General features: G+C 46.7%; 1 protein-coding gene across 1 annotated transcript in view; it reads left to right on the top strand.

Annotated features, from left to right (window-relative positions):
• Positions 1 to 25066, top strand: part of ALPK3 (alpha kinase 3) — a 48994-nt gene extending 23928 nt beyond the window's left edge. Inside the window, exons 6-14 of the mRNA XM_060293516.1 lie at positions 12598 to 14689; positions 15341 to 15488; positions 15864 to 15991; positions 16141 to 16176; positions 18391 to 18671; positions 19227 to 19315; positions 20120 to 20343; positions 22694 to 22742; positions 23348 to 25066. Of these exons, the coding sequence (XP_060149499.1) occupies positions 12598 to 14689; positions 15341 to 15488; positions 15864 to 15991; positions 16141 to 16176; positions 18391 to 18671; positions 19227 to 19315; positions 20120 to 20343; positions 22694 to 22742; positions 23348 to 23684 (3384 nt within the window). The 3' untranslated portion in view covers positions 23685 to 25066. The remainder of the gene's footprint in view (positions 1 to 12597; positions 14690 to 15340; positions 15489 to 15863; positions 15992 to 16140; positions 16177 to 18390; positions 18672 to 19226; positions 19316 to 20119; positions 20344 to 22693; positions 22743 to 23347) is intronic.
• Positions 25067 to 26875: the final 1809 nt, after the last annotated feature.

Genomic DNA, 26875 nt, shown 5'->3' with positions numbered 1-26875 from the left:
TATTCCTGTAGGAAAACTTTAGAATCATTGTTTGAATTTTTCCAAACTCCCAGATAACATTGTTTTTTATACCTTGTATCCTTATATTCACCATTTTAAAAAACTACATTTTCAAAAAGGGATGAATTATTTTTAACAAGATCAAAAGCATATTACATCCTTTCATGGAAGACTAGTCAGATTTGAATTTTGAATGGTCTTTTAGTAAAATTTGTTAGGTTTCTATTTTTAAACAGCTTGATCGAGGTATAATTTATACACCAATAATAGTCACCTATTTAAAATGTACAGACCAGTGTACACAATTCACAGTTGTACAGCCATCACCACAATCCGGTTTTAAAACATTTCCATCGGGCTTCCCTGGTGGCAGAGTGGTTGAGAGTCCGCCTGCCGATGCAGGGGATGCGGGTTCGTGCCCCGGTCCAGGAAGATCCCACATGCCGCGGAGCGGCTGGGCCCGTGAACTATGGCCTATGAGCCTGCGCATCCGGAGCCTGTGCTCCGCAGTGGGAGGGGCCACAGCAGTGAGAGGCCCGCGTACCGCAAAAAAAAAAAAAAAAAAAAAATTTCCATCACCCTGAAAAGATCCTTGTTCCTTTTTTGCAGTTAATCCTTGTTCCCACCCCCACGACCAGGCAACCACTAATCTGCTTTCTGTCTCTATACCATTGGTATTTTGATTGAGACTGCATTAAGTATAAGACTGCATAAGAATTAATTTGGAAATATCAATATCTTAATATTTAGCTTTCTTATCCAGGAGCATGGTATTTTTTTCTATCATTCAAGCCTTCTTTCTTTTTTTATTTTTAAATTAAAAAAAAAGTTTTGGCCCGAGCCGCGCAGCTCGCGGGATCTTAGCTCCCTGACCAGGGATTGAACCCAGGCCCTCGGCAATGAAAGCGCAGAGTCCTAACCACTGGACGTTCCCTCTTATTTCTTTTTAAGCTCTGTTATTTTCTCCATATGGGTCCAGCATGCCTCTTGTTAGCGTTAGATATTTTAAAGGCCTCTGCTTCTGGGATCTGCTGCTGCTTCCCTATACTGTCTTGATTTCCTGTCCTGGAAATAAGGGGCATCTCTGACAGCTCAAGTTAGGCTTTCGTCTTGGATATATGGATGAGGAGCAGGTGCTAAAACTGAGGCCTCTTGGGTTGTTAAGAATGTCCAGGGACCCTCTCCTTGAGCCCAGCCATGCTATTCAGGGAGCTCTTTCCCTGGGCAGAAGCAATCTTGCTTAAGGTACTTGGTGAATGGCCTTCAGTTTCCTCAAAGGCTGCTTTTTAGTGCCCTAACCTGAGATCTTCTCTGAGACTGGCTCAGATCTCTGGAGCTGAGGTACAGGAGCCTGGGGATATGGTGGAATGCCCCATCTGCCCAAATCCTCAGAGTGGGTGGTATAGACATAAAAGGGCTCTGCTGAACGCCTTGAGACCTCACAGTACTTTACATCCTGTATGTCCTGAGGATGATCGTCTCAATATGCGGAAACTCTCCTTGCATAATTAGGGTGCTTTGGTTTTCAGAGACTACGTGAATATAAGTATTTTCTGAGAGCTGTTGAAGGGAGGGGGGCTTGAGGAGAGACATGATCGTTGCCTTAAGAAATTATCTAATGAATCCAGGGTATTAGACTTGTACCAAACCATAAGCGCAAAGAGGCTGTGGTGAATGTTATTGCAGTAGGTTTCTAGGGACGGAGAGTGGGGTGGTCTGCAGTCACGAGAGAAGGCATCTGGGAAGAGGCCGGTTGGCAGCATGTATAGGGTTTATTACTGGAAATACCATAGTAGAAAAACATCGAATATAATTTTTTTAATATAAAAGAATGCCCAGGGCTTCCCTGGTGGTGCAGTGGTTGAGAGTCCGCCTGCCGATGCGGGGGACGCGGGTTCGTGCCCCGGTCCGGGAAGATCTCACATGCCGCGGAGCGGCTGGGCCCGTGAGCCATGGCCGCTGCGCCTGCGCGTCCGGAGCCTGTGCTCCGCAACGGGAGAGGCCACAACAGTGAGAGGCCCGCGTACCGCAAAAAAAAAAAAAGAATGCCCATAATATCCCCAGATAAAAAGAAATTAGATAGATTAAAGAGAGGAAGGAAGACATTCTGGGAAGGACAAATAGCATGAAGCAAGGTAAGTGGTAGGTAGGAATGCACACCTGCCTGTCCTAATCTTTTTTAAATTAAAAAAAAAATTTCTTTAAAATTTTTTTTTTTTTTTTTTTTTTTTTTTTTTTACCATACCACACAGCACATGGGATCTTACTTCCCTGGCCAGGGATCACACCCATGCCCCCTGCATTGGAAGCACAGAGTCTCAACCACTGGACTGCCAAGGAAGTCCCCTGCCTATCCTCGCTCCCAGTCTTGGGAGTGAGACAGAAAGGGGAGAGAACTAACATTTTTTGTATATCAGCTTCCAGTAATGCTGGGTTAGATAATTCCAACCAACTTTCCTACTGAGGGCAACTAATAAAGCTGAGCAAAATATTAAAATGTCTGCTTGAAGGCACTGGAGAGCTAACAAAGTGAAGAATCACTTGCCCAGGATCTGGGAAGAGATGGAAATCCAGAATGGTGAGCTCAGCCTTTGGCATAGCTTTTGTCCTGGGGTTGTTTGCCACTCCAGAAGGGGAGAATGAGAGACTCAGCAGTGTTGTAGACAGCCTCAAGGGACTTGGGAGACCAGAATTGGAGCCCATGGTCTCAAGGGTGGTAGCCCTGATAAACCCCCTTGTCTTTGGGTTGGGAACCCTGAAGGTTTGTACCATAGGATTAAGGGAACCAGAAGCAAATTACCCTCATGGGGGTTGAGGCTTAACTCTGAGTTACCTGGGTGACCAAGAAATATCTCAATCCTTGAAATCAGATTAAGGTGGTTCAAGATACCTTGCTCCCAAGCATCTGGAGGATGATAACATCATCTAAAGCCACAAATTATTTTTGAAAAATGTTTCAAATATAATATTCAGCACCTAAATGAAGATAACTAGGCACACAAAGAGAGGAAAACATGAAAAGGGGGACTTGCCCAGCAGCCCAGTGGTTAGGACTCAGCACTTTCACGGCTGTGGCCCTGGGTCAATCCCTGGTTGGAGAACTAAGATCCTGCAAGCTGTGTATTATGGCAAAAAAAAAAAAAAAAAAAAAGAAACATGAAAAAGAGCTAGCAAAAACAGCAGACAATATATTCCAAGTTTTGGAATTATCAGACATGAACTATTAAAACTAGAACTATACATTCTATATTCAAGAAGATAAAAAGGCAAGAGTGAAGATTTCGGCAGAGAACTAGAAACTATAAAAAGTGGCAGAGACTTTAAAATGAACCAACTAGAAATCCAGAACTAGAGAATACAGTAACGAATGTTAAATTAGTTATCGTGGTTATGGTAGTTCCAGTTCTGGATAAGATGGAGTAAATACCATCCACCCTGTATCTCCCACTGAATGCAACTAAAAACTTGGGCTAAATGCATGGTGCAGCTACTTGATGACTTTTTAAAAAAAATATATTTATTTTATGTATTTATTTTTGGCTGCGTTGGGTCTTTGTTGCCGTGCGGGTCTCCTTGTGGTGAGCGGGGGCTACTCTTCGTTGCAGTGTGTGGGCTTCTCATTGCGGTGGCTTCTCTTGTTGCAGAGCACGGGCTCTAGGTGCGTGGGCTTCGGTAGTTGCGGCTTGCTGGCTCCAGAGCGCAGCCTCGGTAGTCGTGGCACACGGGCTCTAGAGCACAGGTTCAGTAGTTGTGGCCCAGGGGCTTAGTTCCTCCACGGCATGTGGACTCTTCCAGGGCTTGAACCCATGTCCCCTGAATTGGCAGGTGGATTCTTAACCACTGCACCACCAGGGAAACCCTACTTGATGACTTTGATAAGCAAATAGTAGCAGACAGACTGAGGAATAAGACCAGAATTAAGTACCACTGATTCAGCAGTATTTACCCTTAAAAAAATCTAGTATTACCTCGCCTGGTCTTAATGCAATCAGAAACTCAGAAATAAGCATCAGGATGAACAGAGAGAGCTTTAGAAGCCCTTTTGAACAGGCTTGAGGAATAGGAGAGGAATCTCCTGGTAGTGACAGTAGCAGAGGCCACAGGGGTCTAAAACTTTGAGGGAGGACTGGAAAAGGGAATCCTAGGGACCCAGAAAGTAAAGGGTAGATCATACACAGGAAGAAGTTTGGGAAAGTGACTTCATAAGCTGTTTATAAATTCCTGGGCTTATTCTCACGCTGTTCATGCATGGATCTGGTTCTGAACATTGTATCAAAAAAGAACTAAGAGGCCATCATCCAAGTCCCAGACTGGCCACTGGGTGGCACACATACAGGACAGATCTGAATAGCACTGCAAAGACTTTGAAAATGGAACTGACACTGAAACTACAACCTCAGAATGTTGAATGGAACTTGCAGCCTGAACACAACCAAGTAGAGTGTCTGCTAAGACAAAAATATTAACGTTCTCCATAGGATTTATATAAGAAACCAGAATCTCATAATATTCAAAATGTGCCAGATATAGTAAGTATTATTTGGCATATGAGAAAATCAGGAAAATCTCAACTTGCATGGGAAAAGGTAGTTAAAGAATGCCAATGTCAAGATGGCAGATATGTTGGAATTATCTGACTCTAAAGCAGTGACAAAAAGTAAGGTTGAACACTCTGGAAATAAGTGGAAAGATAGAAAGTCTTGGCAAAGAAATACAAGATATAAAGAACAAATTGTTCATTTTAGAACTGAAAAATAAAATAACTGAAATAAAAAAGACTTGCTTGTTGGGCACAACAGCAGAATGAGGACAATAGGGAAAAAGTCAGTGCACTTTGAAGATAGGTCAATCAAAAGTATTCAATCTGAATAACAGAGAGAAAAAGACATGAACAGAGCTTCAAGGATCTGTGGTGCAATATCAAAATGTCTAACATTCATGTCATTGGATACCCAGAAGGAGAGAAGAGAGTATGGTGTAGAGAAAATATATGAAGAAATAATGGCTGAAAACTTCCCAAATTTGGCAAAAAACCCCCCACAAACTTACAGATCAAGAAGTTCAGCAAACCCCAAATAAGAAACACCCACAGAATTCCATGCCAGGGAACAGCATAGTCAAATTGCTGAGAACTGAAGACAACAACAGCAATAAAATCTTGAAAGTAGTCAGAGAAAAAATGACGCACTATTTATAGGGGAACAATAACTTGAATGACTGCAGATTTCTCATCAGAAACAATGGAGGTTAAAAAGGAAGTGAAATAATATTTTTTAACTGCTGAAAGAAAATGCTTTTCAATCTATAATTCTACATTCAGCAAACATATCTTTTAGTATTGAAGGTGAAATAAAGACATTCCAAGATAAAGGGAAACTAAGAGAATACAGTACTAGCAGACCTGTTCTAAAAGAATTGCTAAAGTAAATTTTTCAGACAAAGAGAAATGATACAAGGAATCTTGTAAATACCTGGGTAAACATAATAGATTATTCTTCTCTTCTTGAATTCTTTTTTAAAAATTATTTATTTATTTATTTGGCTGCGTTGGGTCTTCGTTGCTGTGCGCAGGCTTTCTCTAGTTGCGGCGAGCAGGGGCTACTCTTCGTTGTGGTGTGCGGTCTTCTTGAATTCTTTAAAAAGTGTTTGAAGGTAAAAAGTACAGATTATAACGTTGTCTGCTAAAGTTTTTAATGTATGTAAATGTAACATATAAAGAGGGAGAGGGTAAAGGGACCTATGTGGTGGTAAGATTACTACATTTCACTTGCAGTGGTAAGATGTTGACTCTAAGTAGACTGTGGGAAGTTAAGTGTATGTATTGCAGACCCTAGAACAATAATTAAAATACAAAGAAATATAGTAAACATCACAATATGTAAATTAAAGTGGAATACTAAAAATTTTCAAATAATCTACAAGAAAACTGGAAAGGGGAAACAGGAAGAAATAACGGAGGGAACAAATAGAAAACAAATAATAAAATAATTGATGTAAATTCAAACGTATAAATAATTATATTAAATATAAGTAGTCTAAACACATGAAGTAAAAGACAGAGATTGTGAGACTGGATCAAAAAAAAAAATTCCCAACTCTATACTTTTTAAAAGAAATTGACTTCAATTCCAATGATATAAGTAGGTTAAAAGTAAAATTATAGAAAATATATACAATGCAAACACTAATCAACTGAAAACTGGACTGGCCATATTAATATCAGACAAACCAGACTTCAGAGCAAAGAAAATTACCAGGGAAAAATAGTGAAGTACATAATGATAAAAGAATCAATTCAAGAAAGTGAAAATGAGTTTGCCCCTAACAACAGAGCTTCAAAATACATGAAGAAAAACTGGCAGAACTGAAAGGAGAAATAAACAAATCAACAATTATAGTTGGAGACTTTAACACGCCTCTCAATAACTCAATAATTGAACTAGTAAACAGAAAATCAGTAAGAATAGAAAAGAACTGAATAGCTTTATCAACTAACTGGATCTAATAGACACATAGCATACTCCACATAACAACAACAGAATACTCATTCATTTCAAGTGCATATAAAACATTCACTAGAATAGATCATATCCTGGGTCATAAACAAACCTTAACAAATATAAAATATTTGAAATAATACAAAGTATGTTCTCTGACAAAAATGAAATTAAACTAGAAATCAGTGACAGAGGATAATAGGAAAGTCTCCAAACACTTTTAAATTAAATATCGCACTTTTATGCGTCAGAGAGGAAGATCTTAAGGTCAATTGGGAAATATTTTGAACTGAATGAAAGTGAAAGTACAACATATCAAAATTTTAGATGCTGTTAAATCAGTGTCTTGAGGAAAATTTATAGCATTAAATATTTATATTAGAAAAGAAGGTCTGAAATCAATACTCTAAGCTCTCATATTGATAAACTAGAAAAGGAAGAACAAAACTAACCCAAAGCAAGCAGAAGGAAGGGGAAAATAAGAAAAGAGTAAAAAATGAAATTGAAAACAGAAAAACTATGGAAAAAAATTAAACCAAAATCTTGTTATTTGAAAAGATCAATAATATTGATAAACCTCTAGCAAGACTCACAAAGAAAAAAAAAAAAAGAGAAGACACAAATTACCTGTATTCAGAACGAAAGAGGAGCTTGATTGTGGTGATCATTTCACAGTATATAGATATATCAAAACACAAGTTGTACACTTTGAATGTATACTGTTTTGTCAATTATACCTCAATAAAGCTCTTTAAAAAAAAAGAATGAAAGGAGATATCACTAGTGAACCTGCAAGCATTAAAAGGATAATAAAGGACTATTATGGGAAAAAATGCACTCACAAATTCAACAACTTAGATGAAATAGAACAATTCTTTAAAAAAAAAAAACTACCAAAACTCATGTAAAAATGAAACAAGATAATTTGAATAACACTATGACTGTTAAGGAAATTGAGTTTGTAATTTTAAATCTCCTCCCCAAAATCTTTAGGGCCACATGGTTTCACTGGAAAATTGTACCAAATATTTAAAGATGATGAAGCCTCAGTATGAGCCCTGGGTCTGGGTTTCATCAAGGAAGTAGATTCCAGGTCCTTGACAATGCCCTGCTCCATCCCTGTTAAGCCCCTGGCTTTGTATCCTGCTTCTCCAAACCAGCACTCTCTCCTCTTAGAGGATTACAAGCCATAGTACTTGCCATTCAGTGGCTCATTCCTGTGAACCTCCTATGTGCCTCGGTCTGTGAAGGATGCAAAGGTGATTCAGACTGGTTCCTTAATCTCAAAAATTTTACAGAGAAGACAGAAAGACAGGATGGAAAATTAAAACTGCTAATGTTCTTTGTAATGAAAAAGCCCACAGAGAACCAGATAGGTTCACCCCAGCTCACACAGTTTTTTATTTTTAAGAAATACATGACATTCCTCCTCACTTCTCCATACAGTTCCAGATGCAGACACACACACCCACCCCACATAGTGTTTAGATAGGTCAGTCTTTATAGTTATTGCACACCAAGTATAACCCTGGGCCTGTGCTGGGCCCTCTTTGAAAGGGAAGAGTTCACAGATTAGCAGGTGACACGTGCATAACTGCCACAGAGAATGAGGGTATAATAATAGAATTAGGTACATTTGCCATGGGTACATAGGATAAGAAGCCACGTACGTTTTGGGGGGTGGAGAAGGGAACTCAGAAGTCTTCTAAAACGAGAAGAAACTTGAGTGAGGTCTTCAGGGAAAAGAAGGAGGAGTTCTTCAGGTGAGCAATGAGAAGGCTGAGAATGTCCAGCAGAGAAAAACAAAGTGGTTATAAAATAGCACAGTAATCAGCATGGTACGTTAGTGTTGTTGGATGGAGGGACCCAAGAGATGAGGCTGGAGAGACAGACCTGGGTTCTCTGCTGAAGGACAGCCCTCACTGATCACACAAGGGCCTATTTACTTATGCATTTTCATTCTTAATTGGATTTTGTTAAATATGTGTCATAGGCACATGGTATAAAATCCAAAAAGTATAAAAAGTATTTAGAGAATATTAAATCTTCACCCTTTCCCTACCGCCACCACCCCATCCCTCTTCCTGAAATAAGTTGCCATAACTGGTATCTTGGGCATCCTTCCAGAGCTGTCTTCTGTACATTTACACATATGTGTCTCTGTATTTTCCACATAAAGGTGGCATATGATACTTTCTGTCCTATACCTTGCTTTTTTATTTGGGTATTTATTTTATTTATTTGGGGTGTGGATATACCATAATTCATTGGATCAATCCTGTATTGATGTAATTTAGATATTTTCTAGCCTTTTGCTATTATAAACTATGAGGCAACGAGTATCCTTGTATATATGTCAGTTTGCACATGAAAGTATATCTATAGGGTAAATTCCTAGGAGTGGAACTGTTGGGTCAAAGAGTATAAGTATTTTTAGTTTTACTAGATAATGCCAAATTACTATCCATAGAGGCTGTGCTGATGCCTGTTTCCCCATACCCTGCCGGGCAGGGAGTATTCTTAAACTTTTTGCTCTTTTAGGCTAGGGCTTTTAGGCTTTAGCCTGTAAGTGATGATAAGCTGCTGAGAGGCTTTTAAGGAGGGGAGTGTCACAATCAGATTTATTTTTTATTTTTGTATTATTATTTTTAATTTATTTATTTTTGGCTGCGTTGGGTCTTTGTTGCTGAACGCAGACTTTCTCTAGTTGCAGCGAGCGGGCATTACTCTTTGTTGCGGTGCATGGGCTTCTCATTGCGGTGGCTTCTCTTGTGGAGCTGGGGCTCTAGGCATGCAGGCTTCAGTAGTTGTGGCACGCAGGCTCAGTAGTTGTGGTGCACGGGCTTAGTTGCTCCGTGGCATGTGGGATCTTCCCGGACCAGGGCTCGAACCCATGTCCCCCGCATTGGCAGGCAGATTCTTAACCACTGTGCCACCAGGGAAGTGCCCAGATTTATATTTTAGAAAGATCACTTGGGCTGCATATTTGGCAGAGGCAAAGACTAGAGTCACGGATACCAATTAGGAGGCTTTACTATAGTCCAGGCAAGATAGAATTGTTGGCAGCTTAGATTAGGGTGTTGGCAGTGGAGACAGAGAGAAGGGAATGGATATTGAGATACTGAAGAGGCAGGTTCAGTAGGACTCAGGGACTGATCAGTCTGCGGGTGAGGGGGAGTGAAGACAGCTTTAATCAAAAGTTCTGTTCACATGAGCCTTGTGTGTAAAGTCAGCATTTTCTTTGTAAATGTATAGATCTCATGTCCATATTAATACTTTCTAATCCTGGGACTTCCTTGGTGGTACAGTGGTTAAGATTCTGCGCTCCCAATGCAGGGGGCCCAGGTTCAATCCCTGGTCAGGGAACTAGATCCCGCATGCCGCAACGAAGATCCCGCATGCTGCAACTAAGACCCAGTGCAGCCAAATAAATAAATAAATATTAAAAATATATTTCTTAATCCTAGAATATCAGAAGTTAAAAAAAGGTTCTAATATATGCTGTTTGTTGGCTCCAAGGTTTTTTTTTTTTTAATTATTTTTAAAATTTTATTTTTGGCTGCATTGGGTTTTTGTTGCTGTGCGCGGGCTTTTCTGTAATTGCGGTGAGCACGGGCTTCTCATTGCGGTGACCTCTCTTGTTGCAGAGCAGGGGCTCTAGGCACACGGGCTTCAGTAGTTGTGGCACACGGGCTCAGTAGTTGTGGCTCGCAGGTTCTAGAGTGCAGGCTCAGTAGTTGTGGTGCATGGGCTTAGTTGCTCCGTGGCATGTGGGATCTTCCTGGACCAGGGCTTGAACCCATGTCCCGTGCATTGGCAGGTGGATTCTTAACCACTGCACCACCAGGGAAGCCCAGCTCCAAGGTGTTTTTGTACGTGTCTTACTGGTTCTCAGAGAAGTTGGAGGAGCGTTTTTACTAACATTCTTCGGTCAGTCAGACTTACATTTGATGGCTCCTGTTATTCACCAGACTCTTCTATTTCTTTCGTATTCATACCATTCATTCAGAATTCCATACGCAGTAAAGTAACTTTAAATTTTATATTTAATTTAAATATAATTTAATTAAATACATATTAAGGTCTCATACGTTCCGTTTGCTTTGGTTTTGTGTGTGGTTCTTCTGATACTTAGAAATATTTGTACGTAGTACTTTATAATTTAAATTTTATGTAATAGCATCCATAATTTTATCTGTGTAGTCAGTGTGTTTTACTTTTTTTTTTTTTTTTTTTTTTTTGCGATACACGGGCCTCTCACTGTTGTGGCCTCTCCCGTTGCGGAGCACAGGCTCTGGACGCACAGGCCCAGCGGCCATGGCTCACGGGCCCAGCCGCTCCGCAGCATGTGGGATCCTCCCGGACCAGGGCACGAACCCGTGTCCCCTGCATCGGCAGGCGGACTCTCAACCACTGCGCCACCAGGGAAGCCCTGTTTTACTTTTTTATGATGAGCAGTGATCGTGCTTCCACTTCCTCCCTACCTTTTTTCCCTTTCATTTTCTATCTCCTATTTTCCCGAAGTTTTATTTCTAAGTGACTATCTTTGTATAATTGAATATGCTGTATTTCTGTTACCTGGGTTTTCAGCTTTGAGTCATGCCTTTGATTCCTGGCTTGTATAACTGATACAATTAAGGCATTTAACTCCACTTGTCATCTTCTTCCCCCTTCCCCTTCTGTGCTAGTTGTATCGTTTCTGCATTGTCAGGGCATAAACACTGACATTCTGATCTGCTACTCTAAACTTTTTTGGTTTTAGTCTTGGTTCTATGGTTAAATATATGTTCAGCGTTCACCATCAATTCTTCTGCTGTGGTTTCCCCAGTCATCTTTTGGTTGACCAAAGTTTGTTCTCCAGTAGTTTCCTCCAGGGCCACGGAACACTATTCCTTAAGTTCTCGTATGTTCAAAATCTATTTTCTTAGCAATTTTCCTGTATTTTTGCTCATGTTTTTTGAGAACTGCCTGCGGTAGGCTGCTCCACTGTTCTTTTCCTGACTGTTGGACGTCTCCCTTGTATGTCTTCTGCTTGATTTCCACCCAGTCCTCCATGATCCTACAGCTCTCGCAACCTCCCAGAGTTTCATCTATCTGCTTTTGGCAATCCTTCCCTTTTTTTTTTTTTTTTTGAGACTGTAGGTTTTATTAGCCTCCATTTCCACTAACAATGGAATTTGCTTTGATTTTTCTTGTTTACTTAGTTGGTTTTGATTATATCCAACATGAAAAGAGGCAATTTACTGTTTTATGCCAGGATGTTTAGATAGAAGGTCCTTTAATTATATTTAAATGTGTGACCATATAGTGTAACAACGAAGAACATGAGATTTGAAGCTAGACACACCTGGCTTCTAAACTAAACTCTACCGCTTACTCTCTGATAATGGACAAACCATATTCCTTCTTTGACCATCAGTGTTCTTATCTCTAAAATAGAGATGATTCTTGCAAATTATTTGGTATTGTTGTGAGGAGCGAGGCAATACATATGTGATAAGTAGGGGCCTAGCATGGTGTTTTGCAAATAGCGGGTGTTCGGAAGGGTAACGTTATAATGTTTCACGGATCTCCTGGCACAGGTGTCATTCGTAATGACTTTAACCCTCTCTGGATGGCATTTTGTAATTGCCGCTCACTCAGCATTAATGATGATGCTGTCCCTGATGCTATCAAGGAGACCCCCTGGCACTCTCCCACTTCACCCATAATTCTATCCAGGACAGTTAGTGCCACAAGAGAGGGACAGATTGACTGCTCGGAGGCCCTGGGGAGAGGACACTCTCCTCCGAATGGCAGGGTTGAGGGGTGGGGTAGCACGTGATCAGGGGCTGTCAGGAGAGGCAAAATTTCTTCGGGGAGAGGTGGGGAGGGCCAGAGCTAGACCTGGATTCTGGATATTCCCTGGTGTAGACTCTGGGATCAGGGATTGGGTGGGTGGGCTTGGGACTCTGTCACCCCCAGCAGGCCTGAGAAACCAGGTGGCAGGATTCTCATCATGGCAGTTCTGGATGAGGTCAGAGAAGGCTGGGATGTTGGATTGGAAAGAGATCCTAAGGCACGTGTAGTTAAGTTCTTGCTTCTGTCCATGTGTTCTCAGGTCCAGGAGTCCCAGGCAACCATGGCTCCTACCACATTGGCCAGCAGCAGCTCTGATATGGTCTCCGCTGGTTGCAGCACCTCCAGAAGTCAGGACATCATTGAGCCCATGGACACAGAAACCCAGGAGGATGGGAGAGCATCTGCTGATCAGAACACTGGAGGCAAGAAGAATACAGAGATGGATAGGAAGATGCAGGTGGATGGGAGGATGCAGGGAGATGGAACACAAACCACCCAGAGGACACAGGCAGATAGGAAGACACAGGTGGATGTTGTGACACAAGAAAGTGAGAGGTCAGAGTCAGGCAGGAATTCCCAGGAGGATGTGATGGCACAAGGAAAGGTGGGGACCCAGGCAGATAAGAGGACACAGGCAGACAGAAGGGTGCAGGAAGGCAAGGGGACATGGTCAGAGGGGAGCATTCCCACAGCTGTGAAATGTTGGTCAGAGAAGGCGTCCATGACCGGTATCAGCCCACAGTCCAGGGCCCCCAAACGCCCACCTTCAGAGGATCCTAGGTCCCCTCAGATTACTGAATGCTTTGAACAGACCCCAGAAGAGTTCTCCGTCCCAGACAAACCTGAGTTTATGCTCAGATCTGACGAGGCAGCAGGAACGGCCTCCGGAAGCCGTGAGGAAACTGTGCCAGGTCCCCTGGCGGGGGGCCTCACACGCGGGGCACAGCTGCCTCCTGAGGGCAGTTTGGAGCAGGTGGGAGGAGAGAGAGATCAAGGGCCGGAGCAGTCGGGTCCAGTTAAGGAGAAGGCCAACGAGGGCCTGTCCCAGGGCCCCAAGCAGGAACAGCCGGGAGAAGTGCTGCCTGTGGATCTGGGTGGCTGTCCTTCAGCGGGCCTGAGCCGCCAGGTGCCCACTCTGCCCTCTCTTCCTGGGGCCGGCCTGACGGATAACTCACAGCAGCGGCTGCCCAGCACCCCGGCTTCTCAGCACATGAGCACAGCTGCCTTCCTACCCTCTGGGGACAAGGCCTCGCTGAGTTCTGCCCCCGCACTGCACCTGGGGCTGGGCGCCCCCAGCCAGAGTCACCCGCCAGGAACTAGGGCAGCAGACGCTGAGGGGGCCTGCGCCAAGGTGCCCGGTGTGGAAGGGAGGACTTCAGGCCCCCAGACCTGTGACCCTGGCCTTATAGACTCCCTGAAGAGCTACTTGCTCCTGCTGCTGAAGCTATCCAGCTCAGAGACGAGTGGCAGGGGCCCAGGGGCCCAGGAGGAAGCTGCCGCTGGGGATCAGGCACCCTCACCCTCTCTGGCCCCCACCGTGGAAGTGGCCGGTCTGAGTCCCCGGACGTCACGGCGCATCCTGGAGCGTGTGGAGAACAACCGTCTGGTGCAGAGCGCGCAGACTCTGCTGCTGAGCCCCTGTACCTCCCGCCGCCTCACTGGCCTCCTGGACCGCGAGGTGCAGGTTGGCTGTCAGGCCCTGGCTGCTGCCCGGTGCCCTGGCCCCAGCCCCCTCTCTGTCCCTGCCATCGTGGTAGGTGAGGAGGAAGGCCCTGGGGTGGCCTCAGGAGGATCCAGTGAAGGTGAGGGAGAGGTTTCCCTTGAGGGGCCTGGCCTCCTGCCGACCTCCCAGGAGAGCGGCATGGGTGGGCCGCTGGGGGGCGTGGGTGGACAGGCAGCCCCTGGGCAGGGACTGCTGTCAGCAGAGAGCAGAGCCCAGGAACGCTTCCGAGAGGAGGAGATCCCAGGGGAAGCTCTGACAGATCTCCCCGCAGCTACCCCTGAGGAACTGGCTCTGGGGGCCCGGAGGAAGAGGTTTCTCCCTAAGGTCAGAGCAGCAGGAGATGGGGAGCCAACCAAGCCCGAAGAAAGGGAGAGCCCCTCGGGTTCCCCCCGGGGGCCCCGGAAGGGCCTTGCACCGGGGCTCCCGGGGAGTCCAGGGCGGGAGAAACGCTCCCCTACTCAGGGCAGAAAGGCAGACCTGCTGGAGGTGCCGCGGGCAGAGGAGGAGCCGGCAGCAGGGGCCCTGGGCTCCAGCCCCAGAGCCAGCAACCTGGAAGCAGAGATGGCCCTGGAGGAAGGCAAGCAGGGCACTCCGGCCAAGCCAAGGAGAGCCAAAGACCTGCTAAAAGGTGAGCAACAGGTACGGCTTCCCAGGAGCGGGCTGCCCGGAGCAGGGCCCTGCTGGGGTAACCCTGCCTGCTAGAGGTTTCGCGTACCTCTGTAAAGGGTATTCTTAGGTAATAATCCCGCAGGCTTTGGAATCGGAAAGGCCGCTTGGAGTTGGAAATAGTACCAACTTTGTAACATTGTGAGGGTTACATGGGATAGAATAAATCAAGTACTCAGCACAGGGCCTGGCTTCAATAGTATCCTAGCTCTATCATCATCATCACCACCGTAATCGCCTTTTTGCAGACTTGTCCCGCGAGTACAGAGTGGTACGGACAGGATTCAAACGCAGGGTCTTAGGTTTAGGAGCCTAGGCTGCAAGCTGAAGTTCCTCTCTTGACTGCTGTCTGCGGCCTCAGCTGTGAGGCTCTCCCTGGCCTGGAGTGGAGGTGCTGTACTATGTTCTTTCTAGCTAAGAGGTGCGCTTTGAAGTCAGGGCAGAAGCCTCAGAGGTACAGGTGGGACTCAAGTGGGGGCTGTGTGGAGGCTTGAATCCTGTTTTCTCTCAGCCTGTGCCACCACGGACACCCAGGGAAGCAGGGGTAGGGCCAGAGAGGGCACACGATGGAGGGGAAGTGGCTTGTTCCTCTCAACTGTGCCCCTGCTTCCAGCCCCACAGGTGATCCGGAAGATTCGGGTGGAGCAGTTTCCTGATGCCTCGGGCAGCCTGAAGCTCTGGTGCCAGTTTTTCAACATTCTTAGTGACTCAGTCTTGACATGGGCCAAGAATCAGCGCCCAGTGGGCGAGGTGGGCAGGAGGTAAGCCAGCTGGGTACCACCTCCACCTGTCCTGGCTCCCTAATAAATTGTAGCAACACTACTGGGGGGGAGATTGTCCCAGCACTTTGGATCTACCTCCTCATTTAATCCTCACAAGAACCCTATGAGGGAGATTCTAGTATTCCCATAATGAAGGGGAGAACATTGAGGCTCAGAGATATTAAGTCACTTGCCCAAAGTCACACAGCTAGTGCAGGCCTGACCTGTGTGACGCAGGCCCAGCTCTTCCCAGAGCTCTCAGAGACAGGGCTCACAGCATTCTCTGAGAGCGGGATCTGCGAAGCCTCAGGACCACAGGGTGGCCCTGGGCTGTGCCATGGTGATGGCCTCACGGAGAGGATCTCCTCTCTGCAGTGCAGGGGACGAGGGGCCAGCGGCCCTGGCCATCGTGCAGGCGTCCCCCGTAGACTGTGGCATGTATCGATGCACCATCAGCAACGAGCACGGCTCGGCCTCCACTGACTTCTGCCTCAGCCCCGAGGGTGAGTGTGAGCTCTGCCCCCCCTCCCCGGGGTCTCTGCCTGGCCCCCACTGGGGGTGGGGCGGGGAACAGTCGTCTTTGCAGAGGTGGAGCTGTCTCTGGGCAGACCTGCCTGAGGATAGCAGCTTTATCTTCTCTTTCTCCACACAGTGCTGTCAGGATTCATCTCCAGAGAAGAAAGTCAAGGTAGGTGCCCCTCAGGGGGAGGAATGGGTGGGCCTGTGTCCCTACCCTGCCATCTACAGGGGCTTCTTTAAAGACTTGGAATCTGTTCTAAATGCCATGTTTATCTCCACATACAGCCACCCTTTGCCTCCTAGTTTAGGATATGGTTTGTGGAGGAGGGTGGGGGAAGACAGCTGTTTCAGAAGATGAGGGGGGAAGAGGTGGCTAAGGGGACATCCTACAAGGAGTTCATTCAGCCTGTGCCCTTTGCCCATGTCAGAGCCCTTGATCAAGAGCAGGACTGTCCACTTGTCACCGTGCCAGCTCCCTCCCCGGAGTTTCTCACGGTGGTCTGTGGACTCCTGCATTAGAGTCACACAGGGAGCTTGCTGAAAATGCAGTTACTTGAGCCCTACTGCAGATACTCTTAATCACAATCTCTGGGGTAGGGCCTGACACAATTGCATGTCAGTAGATGCCCTGGCGATTGTGATACACCCCAAAGTTTGATAAGCATTTTAAAGGCTCAAATATTAGGGGAAGAGAGGTATTGCTCCTGCAGAAGACACACGGAGGATTAGGACCGTGAAGGCGGCTGGTGATGGAAAGGTTTCTAGAGCTTCATTTGCCAACTAATACCTTAATTCTTTCCTTCATTCACTTATTTACTCATTCATTCAACTAGTGCCTTTTGTTCAGTTATCAAATCAGATTTAATCAAATATAACCTCACCTAAAAACTAAAAAAGCCTAAAAACTTAGTAATAATACTTAATTATCATCAAATATCCAATCAGATTTTCCCAACTTTCTCATAAGTGTTGGTTTATTTTAATTAGGAACCACTCAGTGCTTTTGGCTAACATAATCTCTTAAATCTATCAAATGTATAATAGTTCCTCCTCCCTCATTTGTTTTCCCTCCTTGCCATTTATTTGTTGAAGAATTTCTTACATTTTGGATTTTTATTGATTATATCACCATTTAACATGTCGCTTCATTGATGTGCTTCCTCTAAACTGGTAATTAGCTTGAGATGCTTGCTCCAATTCAGGTGCAAATTTTGGGGGTGTGTGTGTGGACATTTCACAGGTGTGCTGTGTATTTCCTTTGCATCCTATCTGGAGGCATGTGATGTCTGACTGTTTTAGTAATGTTAAGAATGATCACTGGGTTCATTCAGGTGTTTTCTGCCTGATCTATCCCTTTTAAACTTTAAAAAACTGTATCTGATATAACCCCTGTCATCAGCTAGGGGTTTTAGCAGTCACTGATTATCACCTAAGTCCTTTATTTCATTAAGGTTTGCAACATGGAGTATTTTAATTCTGTCATTTCTTCTTTATTCATTAGCTGAAATTTTTTGGAAAAGAAGAAATGGTTATTTGGTAATCCTGATACATATAGGTCCAACAGAAAATGAAGGAAAAAATACTTTCTTTTCCTCCTTGCTCTTATTAGATTTCAGAATAATGAGTTGGTGCCCTAACATCCTCCAAAGGTCACGAATGAGGGGTTTTTTTTCCAGAGGGAAGGGTTTTTTTTACTTATAATTATGAAAGTATGGATTTTTAACACCTTTGAACGTTCAATACTTTGCAATTATTTTGCTGTTGTTGTTGGTAAGATTGTCTCATTTTTTGCCAGTAGAAGCCTCTTCAGGTTGGCTCTTGTGTCCTTTTGACAAGTTGCCAATTGTTTATGATACCTTACTTGCTTTCTGGTCCAGAGATGTTTCAGGTCAGTCTAGGACACTTCCTGCCCTAGACCCGGAATCAACCATTTCTTTAGGGAGTTCTGGTTCCTTTTAGTGGAAAATGGTATTTAGTGATCCCAATTTGAGCACTAGGAGTGCTCACTGCTACTGGATTTGTCTCACAAACTTTTTGTTTCAGTCAAACATGTTGGTTGACATGGAGTCACTTATTCATTTGATCAAAACACTGAATTCTAAAACAAAGTAATTCTGATATTCTGTATTGATTGCTGCTTCCTCAGAAAACCCCTGCCTTCCACAGACACTGGCTGAGCCCTTACTCTGCACACGTGAGCATTGTTGAATGACGGCGGTTTTACCAGATACAGTGTCTGCCCTCAGGAGGTCATAGTTCATAGGGCGCCCCCCACAAGTGCACACCCAAAGAGAAGTCATGGACAGAGTGGTGGGGTGCTACGGGTCCCACAGCAGTCGGGGGGGAGCTTCTAGTTTTCCACATTTCTCCTGTTCCCCTTCAGTTGGAGAAGAGATTGAGATGACCCCCATGGTGTTTGCTAAGGGTCTGGCTGACACTGGCTGCTGGGGGGACAAGCTCTTTGGGCGCCTGGTGAGCGAGGAGCTACAAGGTGGCGGACACGGGTGTGGCCTTCGGAAGGCCTCCCAGGCCAAGGTCATCTACGGGCTGGAACCCATCTTCGAGTCAGGCCTCACGTGCATCATCAAGGTGTCCAGCCTGCTTGTGTTTGGGCCCAGCAGTGAGACTTCTCTCCTGGGCAGAAACTATGATGTCACCATCCAGGTACTGTCCCATCCCCCTGCCCCATCCTTCCACTCTCTCATCCCTCCCCTTCCCAGCCTGGGTCCTACTGGGAAGCCCAGTATGGAGGAGGAAGCCACCTTAGTCTCAACTTTACCTCGACGAGAGCCTGAGACGTAGTCCAGGCTACATCTTTGGGGCCATAGTTTTCAAACTGTATTTTTCAGCAGAAAACTTTCTTCACTGCCCTCAAAGATATCTTTCACAGAAGCCTTATTTGGGTAAAAGGGGAGTGACTGTGGGCGGGGTCGGTACCTTGCTCTCCTGCAGTGGGGCCCCTGGGGCATTGCCATCTATCACTAGGGCTCCAGGAAGCACACTTTGGAAACCACTTTGAAAACAAGTCCAAAGCCTCTTGTTTTACAAATGAGAAAAATGAGGTGCAGAGTAGGGAGGAGGGTAGGAATGAACCCCACCTCCCCCAGGGCTGGAATCCTCCCTGCAGCCTCTAGCAGATGGCCTTCCCACTAAGAGCCAGGCAGATAGAGAACCGGGATGCTTCCTTGCTGATCAGAGTTGCTTCTCTTCGATCCACAGGGGTGCAAGATCCAGAACATGAGTCGAGAGTACTGCAAAATCTTTGCGGCTGAAGCCCGGGCTGCACCTGGCTTTGGGGACGTGCCTGAGTAAGTGCACAGGGAGGGGGCCGTGCAGTGTGCAGACGGGTTGACTTGAGCTTCTGCAGAGAACCATGATTTCACAGCCTCCTGGGGGCCTCCTGCATCATGGTCACGTGTAAATGGGCCCCCAGCTAACCCCATGCTCAGCTCAGTCGTTCCACAAAATCTAGAAATAAAGACCTCAAGATTCACTGCCCACTTTAGAAAAGCTTCTGCTCTAGTCTTCAGTCTCCTCCCACCCACCCTAATTCCCCACTCCTTTGCCCAGTTTTTGCTGATCGCAGGGTTTGGGCACAGCAGGTTCTGGGCCTCTCTGAGGGTGATGGGGTGGACTAAAGCTTCCAGGCAAACTGGTCAGGATTCTAATGTGGTAGGTGGGCAGGGTCAGTGTGGATTTTTGTAGGAGTCAGCTACACATGGAAACTGTTTTCATTTTGAGACTTGGAACTTCAACTCTTGAGTATTAGGGTCTAGCTGGCATTGAGCACAGTCTGGTTGGATCCTCTCAGAGGTATTCCTTTCTGTTTGGCACTTACAGGTCTTAGTCCTTCACTCAAGCACAGAGGCCTCCTGGGGCTATAGCAGGGTTCAGTTCTAATCCCATTGACCTCAGAGAATGGAGGAGGCCACCATTTCCTTTCCTGAACTCAGGGTGGAACCCCCCCTTCCTTGCTGTCCTTCAGGCTCAGAGCTGAGAGTTCTGTTCTTGGAAGGGCCTTCCTTTTGGATCCAAGAGTGTAGAATTGAGGTAGAGGGAGGAGCTCTCTGGGGCCATACTTCCTGCTCACTGCAGGGTGACACTATGTTTAGGATCATCCCACTGTATCTGATCTACCGGCCTGCAAACAATATCCCATATGCTACCCTGGAGGAGGACCTGGGCAAGCCCATGGAGTCTTACTGTTCCCGGGAATGGGGCTTTGCTGCGGCTCCAGCAGCATCTAGCAGCTCTGAGGCCGTGCAGAAATGCCAGACCTTCCAGCACTGGCTGTATCTGTGGACAAATGGCAGCTTCCTTGTCACAGATTTGGCAGGTATGAGGGTGTGAGGTGTGCATGTACATGTGCAGGAGAGCATGCGGAGGGGCAGGGTCACAGTTCTCGTTTACTCGTGTGCAGCGCACTTTTGCACATATTCTCCTTTGCTTTCACAGTAACCTTGTAAAGTGCGTTGGACAGGAACCACTTTGTATGCAGCGCTAATATATATCAGGGCCTCATGGTGCCTAGTCTATAACTGCAGTTGTATTTAAAGGAGTACACTCCAGGCTTCACTTAAAATTAAAAAGGAATTTACTTCAAAGACCGTTCCATGGGATCTAATTCAAACCCGCAACCGCGTTTTCAAAATCTCCCTTTCCTTCTTCCCTGCAGCTCTGCTGTGAACTTTCTTACTCTCTAACTTCCTAACCTCTCTCTTCCATCCCTGCACACATAGCTTTGCAGTCTCCTCCTTCCCTGCTCCCCCCTCTGTCTTTGGTAGCTTTTTATTATGTAAACAAACTTAGTCTCTCTTGCTTCTTTTTAGTTTATTTCTATTTCTCCCATTACTCAGATTCTCCCCAACAAAGGAAGGCCAACAAGCATGAATTCTCCTTCCTTCTTTGACCACTCCTCTCCAGGCCTACTCTCTGTAACCAGACAGGGCAGGGGAGAGGAAAAGATAAAATCCTCTCTACAGTGAGAGGACTGGAATGCTGCGAATATCACACACTATTACATTTTATCCCTGATGTAAATAAGTGACAAAACCAAGGGCCAGAGATAGAAAACTGGCTTAAATGTGCTTTGCATTGGGGTTAAAGAATAAATATTAATACAATAAATATTGTATATACAACTCTATATATTGAAGGGAGGGGGGCTAGTAACACATTAAACCATTATCATTCACTCTATTTGTTAACTCATAAATTTTTCTTTCCTTCTTTCCTTCCTTCCTTCCTTCCAACATTACTAAATATTGGGAAGATAAAAAGGTGAATTAGGAATAGCCATTGTCCTCAAGAAGCTATGATAAGTATACCAATTTCTACAATGAGATGATAACATAATATAGTAGAAAGACTTGAGAGTCAAAGAAATTCAAGCCTAGGTCTCATCATTTTCTAGCTGGGTGTCTGTTTTACAGAGAAGAAAACAAGCTCAGACAGGTTAGGTCATTTAATCTCTCCGAGCTTCTGTTTCCTTTCCCTCTCTAGGAATAACCATATCTTCCCTGCCTATCTCTCAGACTTGTTAAGAATATTAAATGAGACTGTATTTATGAAAGCCCTCTGCAAACCAAAATTCTGTGCAAGTGTAAGGGATCATCATTATTATAATGCAAAATGGAATGTGATAAATGCTGAAAGAGAAATAACAAAGAAATTAATATTTATTGCATAACTACTGTGTTTCAGACACTAAGTTATAGTCCTACACATACTGTGATCTTCTCAATTCCCCTGCAAGATGGGCAGCATTATCCCTACTTTTACTGTTGAGGATTAGAGATAGTAAGTGACTGGCCAAGCACACACAGCTCCAAAGTGACAGAGCTGAAATGTAAATGCAGGTGTGCCTGGTTCTCAAGCCCACATTTGTGCCACTCTATCATCCACGGGTACTCAGGCCTGTTAGTGAGAGGTAGGTTCCTGGAGGAAGGCAACCGGACAGTGTACAAACAGGGAAGGAGAGTCACAGACCTGACGCATGAATGCTAAGATGCTGGGGTGGCCTGGACAGGGTGGGAAATGCCTCCTTTGTCACCACTTGCCTGGATCTGTTCTTCAAGGCTGTCTTAACCTAGGAGCCCATCTGGGCTTCTTGGAGTGCTTGCTTGCTGCACTGTATGAGTAGGTGGAAGCCAGTCTTATCCAGTGTTAACGTTTCTGCTGGCCCAGCCCCGAAATACCTTCACATTTCCACCTTTCTCCCTCTTGCCCAGATGGGCTAATCTGTTATGAGGAAGGAGAAGGTTTTAGCTCAAAGCCAGAGGCCAGCTCAGTTTGTGACCTAATCTCATCCAGTAGAGGCAGGATTGCACAGCTGGAAGACTTTTGGATCTAGGAGTAAGAAAGACTGAACTTTGATTCACGGTGGTCATTGCACACAGACAACATTCAGTTATTAAATGAATGAATAAATGTGACTTTGCTGCAGTCACTTAACTTTGAGCCTATCTCCTCACCTGTGAAAATGGGAATATTATTACTACTAATAATACAGAGATACCCACACCACTCATGAGACAGGCCAGGGTGATGATGCCCAATGAGAGGGTACCTGAAGATGTGCCCTGCAATCTGGCAAGTTTCCATCTAAAGTGATATCCATCTTGGAGACATGGGGGCCCTAGAACCAGCCCAGGATGCCCTCAACTCCCCACTCTCTCTCTTTTCAGGGGTTAACTGGAAAATGACTGATGTGCAGATTGCTACCAAACTGCGAGGGTGAGTGCTCCTTGGGGACAGAATGCCCTCTGAGAGTCTGCTCAGGGTGGAAAATGTCAAAGTTCTTCTGGTTCTCCATCCCTGAGGTGCTAGACCTGTGACCAGAGAGTCCCACTTGCACCCATGGCCATGTAGTAATGTCTCAGGGGCCACTGATCCCCACCTGCTGTGCCCCTGACCCCAGACCTGGACCAGTAGCTCTTGACGCCCATGCACAGGACCACCTACATCCTGGGCTCTCAGTGTACCTGCTCCCCTTCCTTCTCACTTGTGAAAGCTCATCAGGGTGCAGATAAGCAGGGCCCCGTGAGTAGAGTGGTGAGCTGGAGTCTGCTCTTATTTATGTTAATAAGGCAGATGGTCCTCACACCGAGTGACGTCCCACCCGATGAATTCCATGGGCCAGGGTGTAATGAGACCTCAGTTTAGAGTTGAGGTTTCAGATGCTGCCGTCTGAGGTGGCCCCAGGTGGACTCCCCAGCACCCCGAGGTAAGGTAGGATGGACCTTGGGCACCACACCCTGGTGTGGCCACCCCACAGTCTTCCCCCCAAGGACTCTCTCTCTGGGTGGGGCTCCTACTCAGCTCTCACTGTTTGGCTGCAGATACCAAGGCCTCAAGGAAAGCTGTTTCCCTGCCCTGCTGGACCAGTTTGCCTCTTCCCACCAGTGCAACACCTTCTGTGAGATGCTGGGGCTAAAACCTCTCAAGGGCCCTGAGGCTGCCCACCCCCAAGCCAAGGCCAAAGGCTCCAAGAGTCCATCTGCCGGCAGGAGGGGCCCCCAGCTGAGTCCTCAGCCCCAGAGGAAAGGCCCTCCCAGTCCCCAGAAGAGTGCCCCAAGCTCCAAGGCCACCCCTCAGGCCTCAGAGGCAGTCGCCACCCAGTTACTCGGACAGCCTCCCGTCCGAGATGGAGGCTCCAAGGCCCAGGGCATGCGGTAGCCCCCACAGGAGGCTGGGGGCCTCCACCCAGCAGCAGACCGACAAGGAAGCAGCTCGAACCGATGGAGACGTTCCCAGTACGGGACTGACCGGAGCAGGTGCAGAGGCGGCACCCCTCGGGGCCTCTGCCCGCAGCCTCTCCTCATCAGATGCTTGGTGCCTGACACCCAGCCCGGTGGCCTCTCCTGGTGCCATCGTCCCCGCGGCTCCCAGGCCCTACCTCCCGGGGCCTGCAGCCTAGCCCTCCTTGAAGTTTACACTGGCCACTGCTGGAGGCTCCCTGAGTCCTCTGCATGAGTTCTGCAACCAACCCCTCGCCCCAGGCCCTGCCGTGAATGTTGCACTCTGGGGGCACGCAGGCCAGCACCTACCCTTTTCCCTTCACTTGGCCCTGATCCCTCCCTATCCTCAGGGCTCCAGACTTCCTCTGCGGTGTCTGGCCTGGTGACTCTCAGGGTGTCTTTTCCTTCCAGTCATTTTGCCTCATTCATCCCAGCTTATCTTGCAACTAACCTGTCCCTGAGCCCAAATGGTGCTCAGGGCCCTTCCAGAGACTGTCATATCCTTGTGCAGTGGTCTTTGGTGATGTGTGTTCATGCTCTTCCTTCCCCCATCACTCAGGCACTCAATCACCTGCCTACCATGCTCCCTTGCACCCCATCCCCCATCCCTGGCTTTGAACCCAATTGCAGCCTGCTGCCTGCCTTTCACTGAGTTCTGTTTGTTCCCCTACCCGAGGGCTTCCCTAGCCTGACCCCCACCCTACCCACCATACCTAGGTGAAGAGCAGACCCTCTGGCCTCTCAGCCCACCCCAGGACACTCCTCCCCTACTTCTCCCAGGCCCTCTGCCCGTGAGGTGAGAGCTGGCATGAGGGTTGCATCAGCAGCTGTGGCCAGACGGAAGGTGTTGACTTTGTGGGACCTTGTGCTTCATACTGAAACGAGGTGGGGTCACAGTGAATTTCACATCCCCTCTTGACCAGGGATAGAGGGCTGGGACTCTTCTCCAGAGGGCATGCACCTGGGAGCTGTAGGAAGAATGCAGTCCACCCATGTGCAGGGTGGAGGAGTGTCTCTGTGCCTGGGAATTAGGACCCCCTGCCCCTAACCATTAGCTCTTGATCCTGGGACTCCAGCTCTGGGCCTCAATATAGGCTCCCAAGGATTTGCTGTGCTCGGCCCAGCACCCTGGGCCCTTCCTGAGAACCCTTCCTTGAGGCCTGGGATGGGGTGGGTCTCGAGCTAGCCTGCTCCCCTTGGAATGCAATAAAGGCAGCAACTGTGTATCTTGCTCGCCCTTATCTGGTGTGGTTGTAGGTATATGGGGTCAGGGTCCCGTCTCCCCAGGCGGTTCTCTGAAGGCGTCCTGCAGTCCCTGGACCCACTGGAAAAGTGAATCCATGTTTTGGATCCTAGATTGGCATTCAGCCTCAGCCTTCTGTGGCCGCAGCTAGACAGTCTGTGCTGCTTGTACTAATGGAATGATGGCTTGTGCCCCTTACGAGGGCGCTTAGGCCTTTGGAATTGCTCATTCATTTGGAAGAGGAATGCAGAGGAAGGAACCTAGGAAGGAAGAGCAGAGCTGGGGCTCTGGGGAAACGCCCAGTGTCTTTGGCTGCCTCCACTGGGGCAAGACCAGCCCGGGGGAAGACCAGCTCCTGCCTCTCAGCTACTCACTGACTGTTTCCTGCCTCCCAAGCTGCAGAGGCTTCTCATTCCCAGCCCCACCCCATCACCCAGGCCCTTCCTTGCCTGACCTTTACCCCCCTCCGTTTGACATTTCTGACTTCTCTACCTCCTCTTGTGCTCAGGTGACTCTGCCCACTTTTTCCTCTTGCTCCCAACTCTCCCAGCCTGCATATCCAGATTGCCGTGGTGAACTGAGAGCTGGAATATTGTTGATTTGTTTATTCATTCATCCATTCATTCGGCAGACATACTGAGCAGACTTACTTTATGCCAGACCCTGAGCTGACCACTGCTGGGAGGCAAAGATGCATGAGGTGGTCTCAAAAGAGGTGCTTTCCATTAGGTTTCTTGGGTTTTGAGCAACAGAAATGGACTTGGACCTTCATGGGAAGGGTGTTGGGGGTAGTTCACAGAACCAAAGGAATAGCTGAACAGTTGGCCTTTAGAAGGGCAGGAGCCAGGGTAGCTCCAGAGCTTGCCTCCCAGGAGCTGCTGCCGTTGGCTCCAGTGGATCTCCCTCCCCTCAAGTTCAAATTCCTGTCCTGGAGCTCCGGGCATCGTGGACTAGGAGAGAGGTAGTTTTCCAAAGGATGGGGATTCTTACCAGAAGAATGGTGGAGGGTGGAAGGGTAGAAAGGGCTTGGCAGGCAACCACAGAAGATACCCTGACACACACAGATACACACAGACACACACACACACACAAACACACACACACACCTTTCTTCCCATCTGATGCACTACAACTCTCTTACATACAACCAAAAGCAAATCGCTCTCTGCTTGGGGAGACCATTCAAGGTAATAGTCAATGACTAAGTCCAGGGGTAATGACCAGGGCTACCATTCTCCAAAGTCCAGTGGCACTAATGATACTCTTTCCTCTTTTATCACAATCTCCTTTTGAAATTCTGCAACCTGTGGAAATTATATAACCCAACAAGAAGGGAAGTATGAGTAAAGGCTACGGTCCATTTCTATAACTGGTCATGAGAACTAGTATTTATGACTAGGGATTTTTTTGCCCTTTGGAGTGACCCAAATCTTCAGTTCCAAAGTCGAGTTCCTAAGCGGTCCTGCCTGTGTGGCAAGCATTAGCCACTGGACATGGCAGTACCAGGAAGCACTTTAGGAAACCCCCACGTCCATCTGTACCCTGCCCCCTTTTAAGTAGCCGCAATCATATTTTCCCTTGATAGAGTTAATCATCCCAGCTACTCCTACGTGTCACTATATTTACTCGTATCCTAGATATACTCCTATCCTAGCTCTGTGTGGCTCAGAGGTACAAGCAACCTGAGACGGCCAGGTGCCTAGGCTTCTAATTCACTTGAATCATTACTATGAATTTTTGAAGAGATGTTTTCTTGGGAACTAAAACCTCTACACCAGTCTGGTCCTAAACCTCAGATATGAGAAATGCATTGAGATGTCGTGATAACATGCCCCTCTTCACCCTGCTTCCTGGCCTGTAGGAGAAATAGCACCATGAATTGGTTG

The sequence above is a fragment of the Globicephala melas genome, chromosome 2 (genome assembly GCF_963455315.2).
Source record: "Globicephala melas chromosome 2, mGloMel1.2, whole genome shotgun sequence".
Lineage (NCBI taxonomy): Eukaryota > Metazoa > Chordata > Mammalia > Artiodactyla > Delphinidae > Globicephala > Globicephala melas.
The sequence above is the reverse complement of the archived record's forward strand: the minus strand, read 5'-3'. Positions and strand labels throughout refer to the sequence as shown.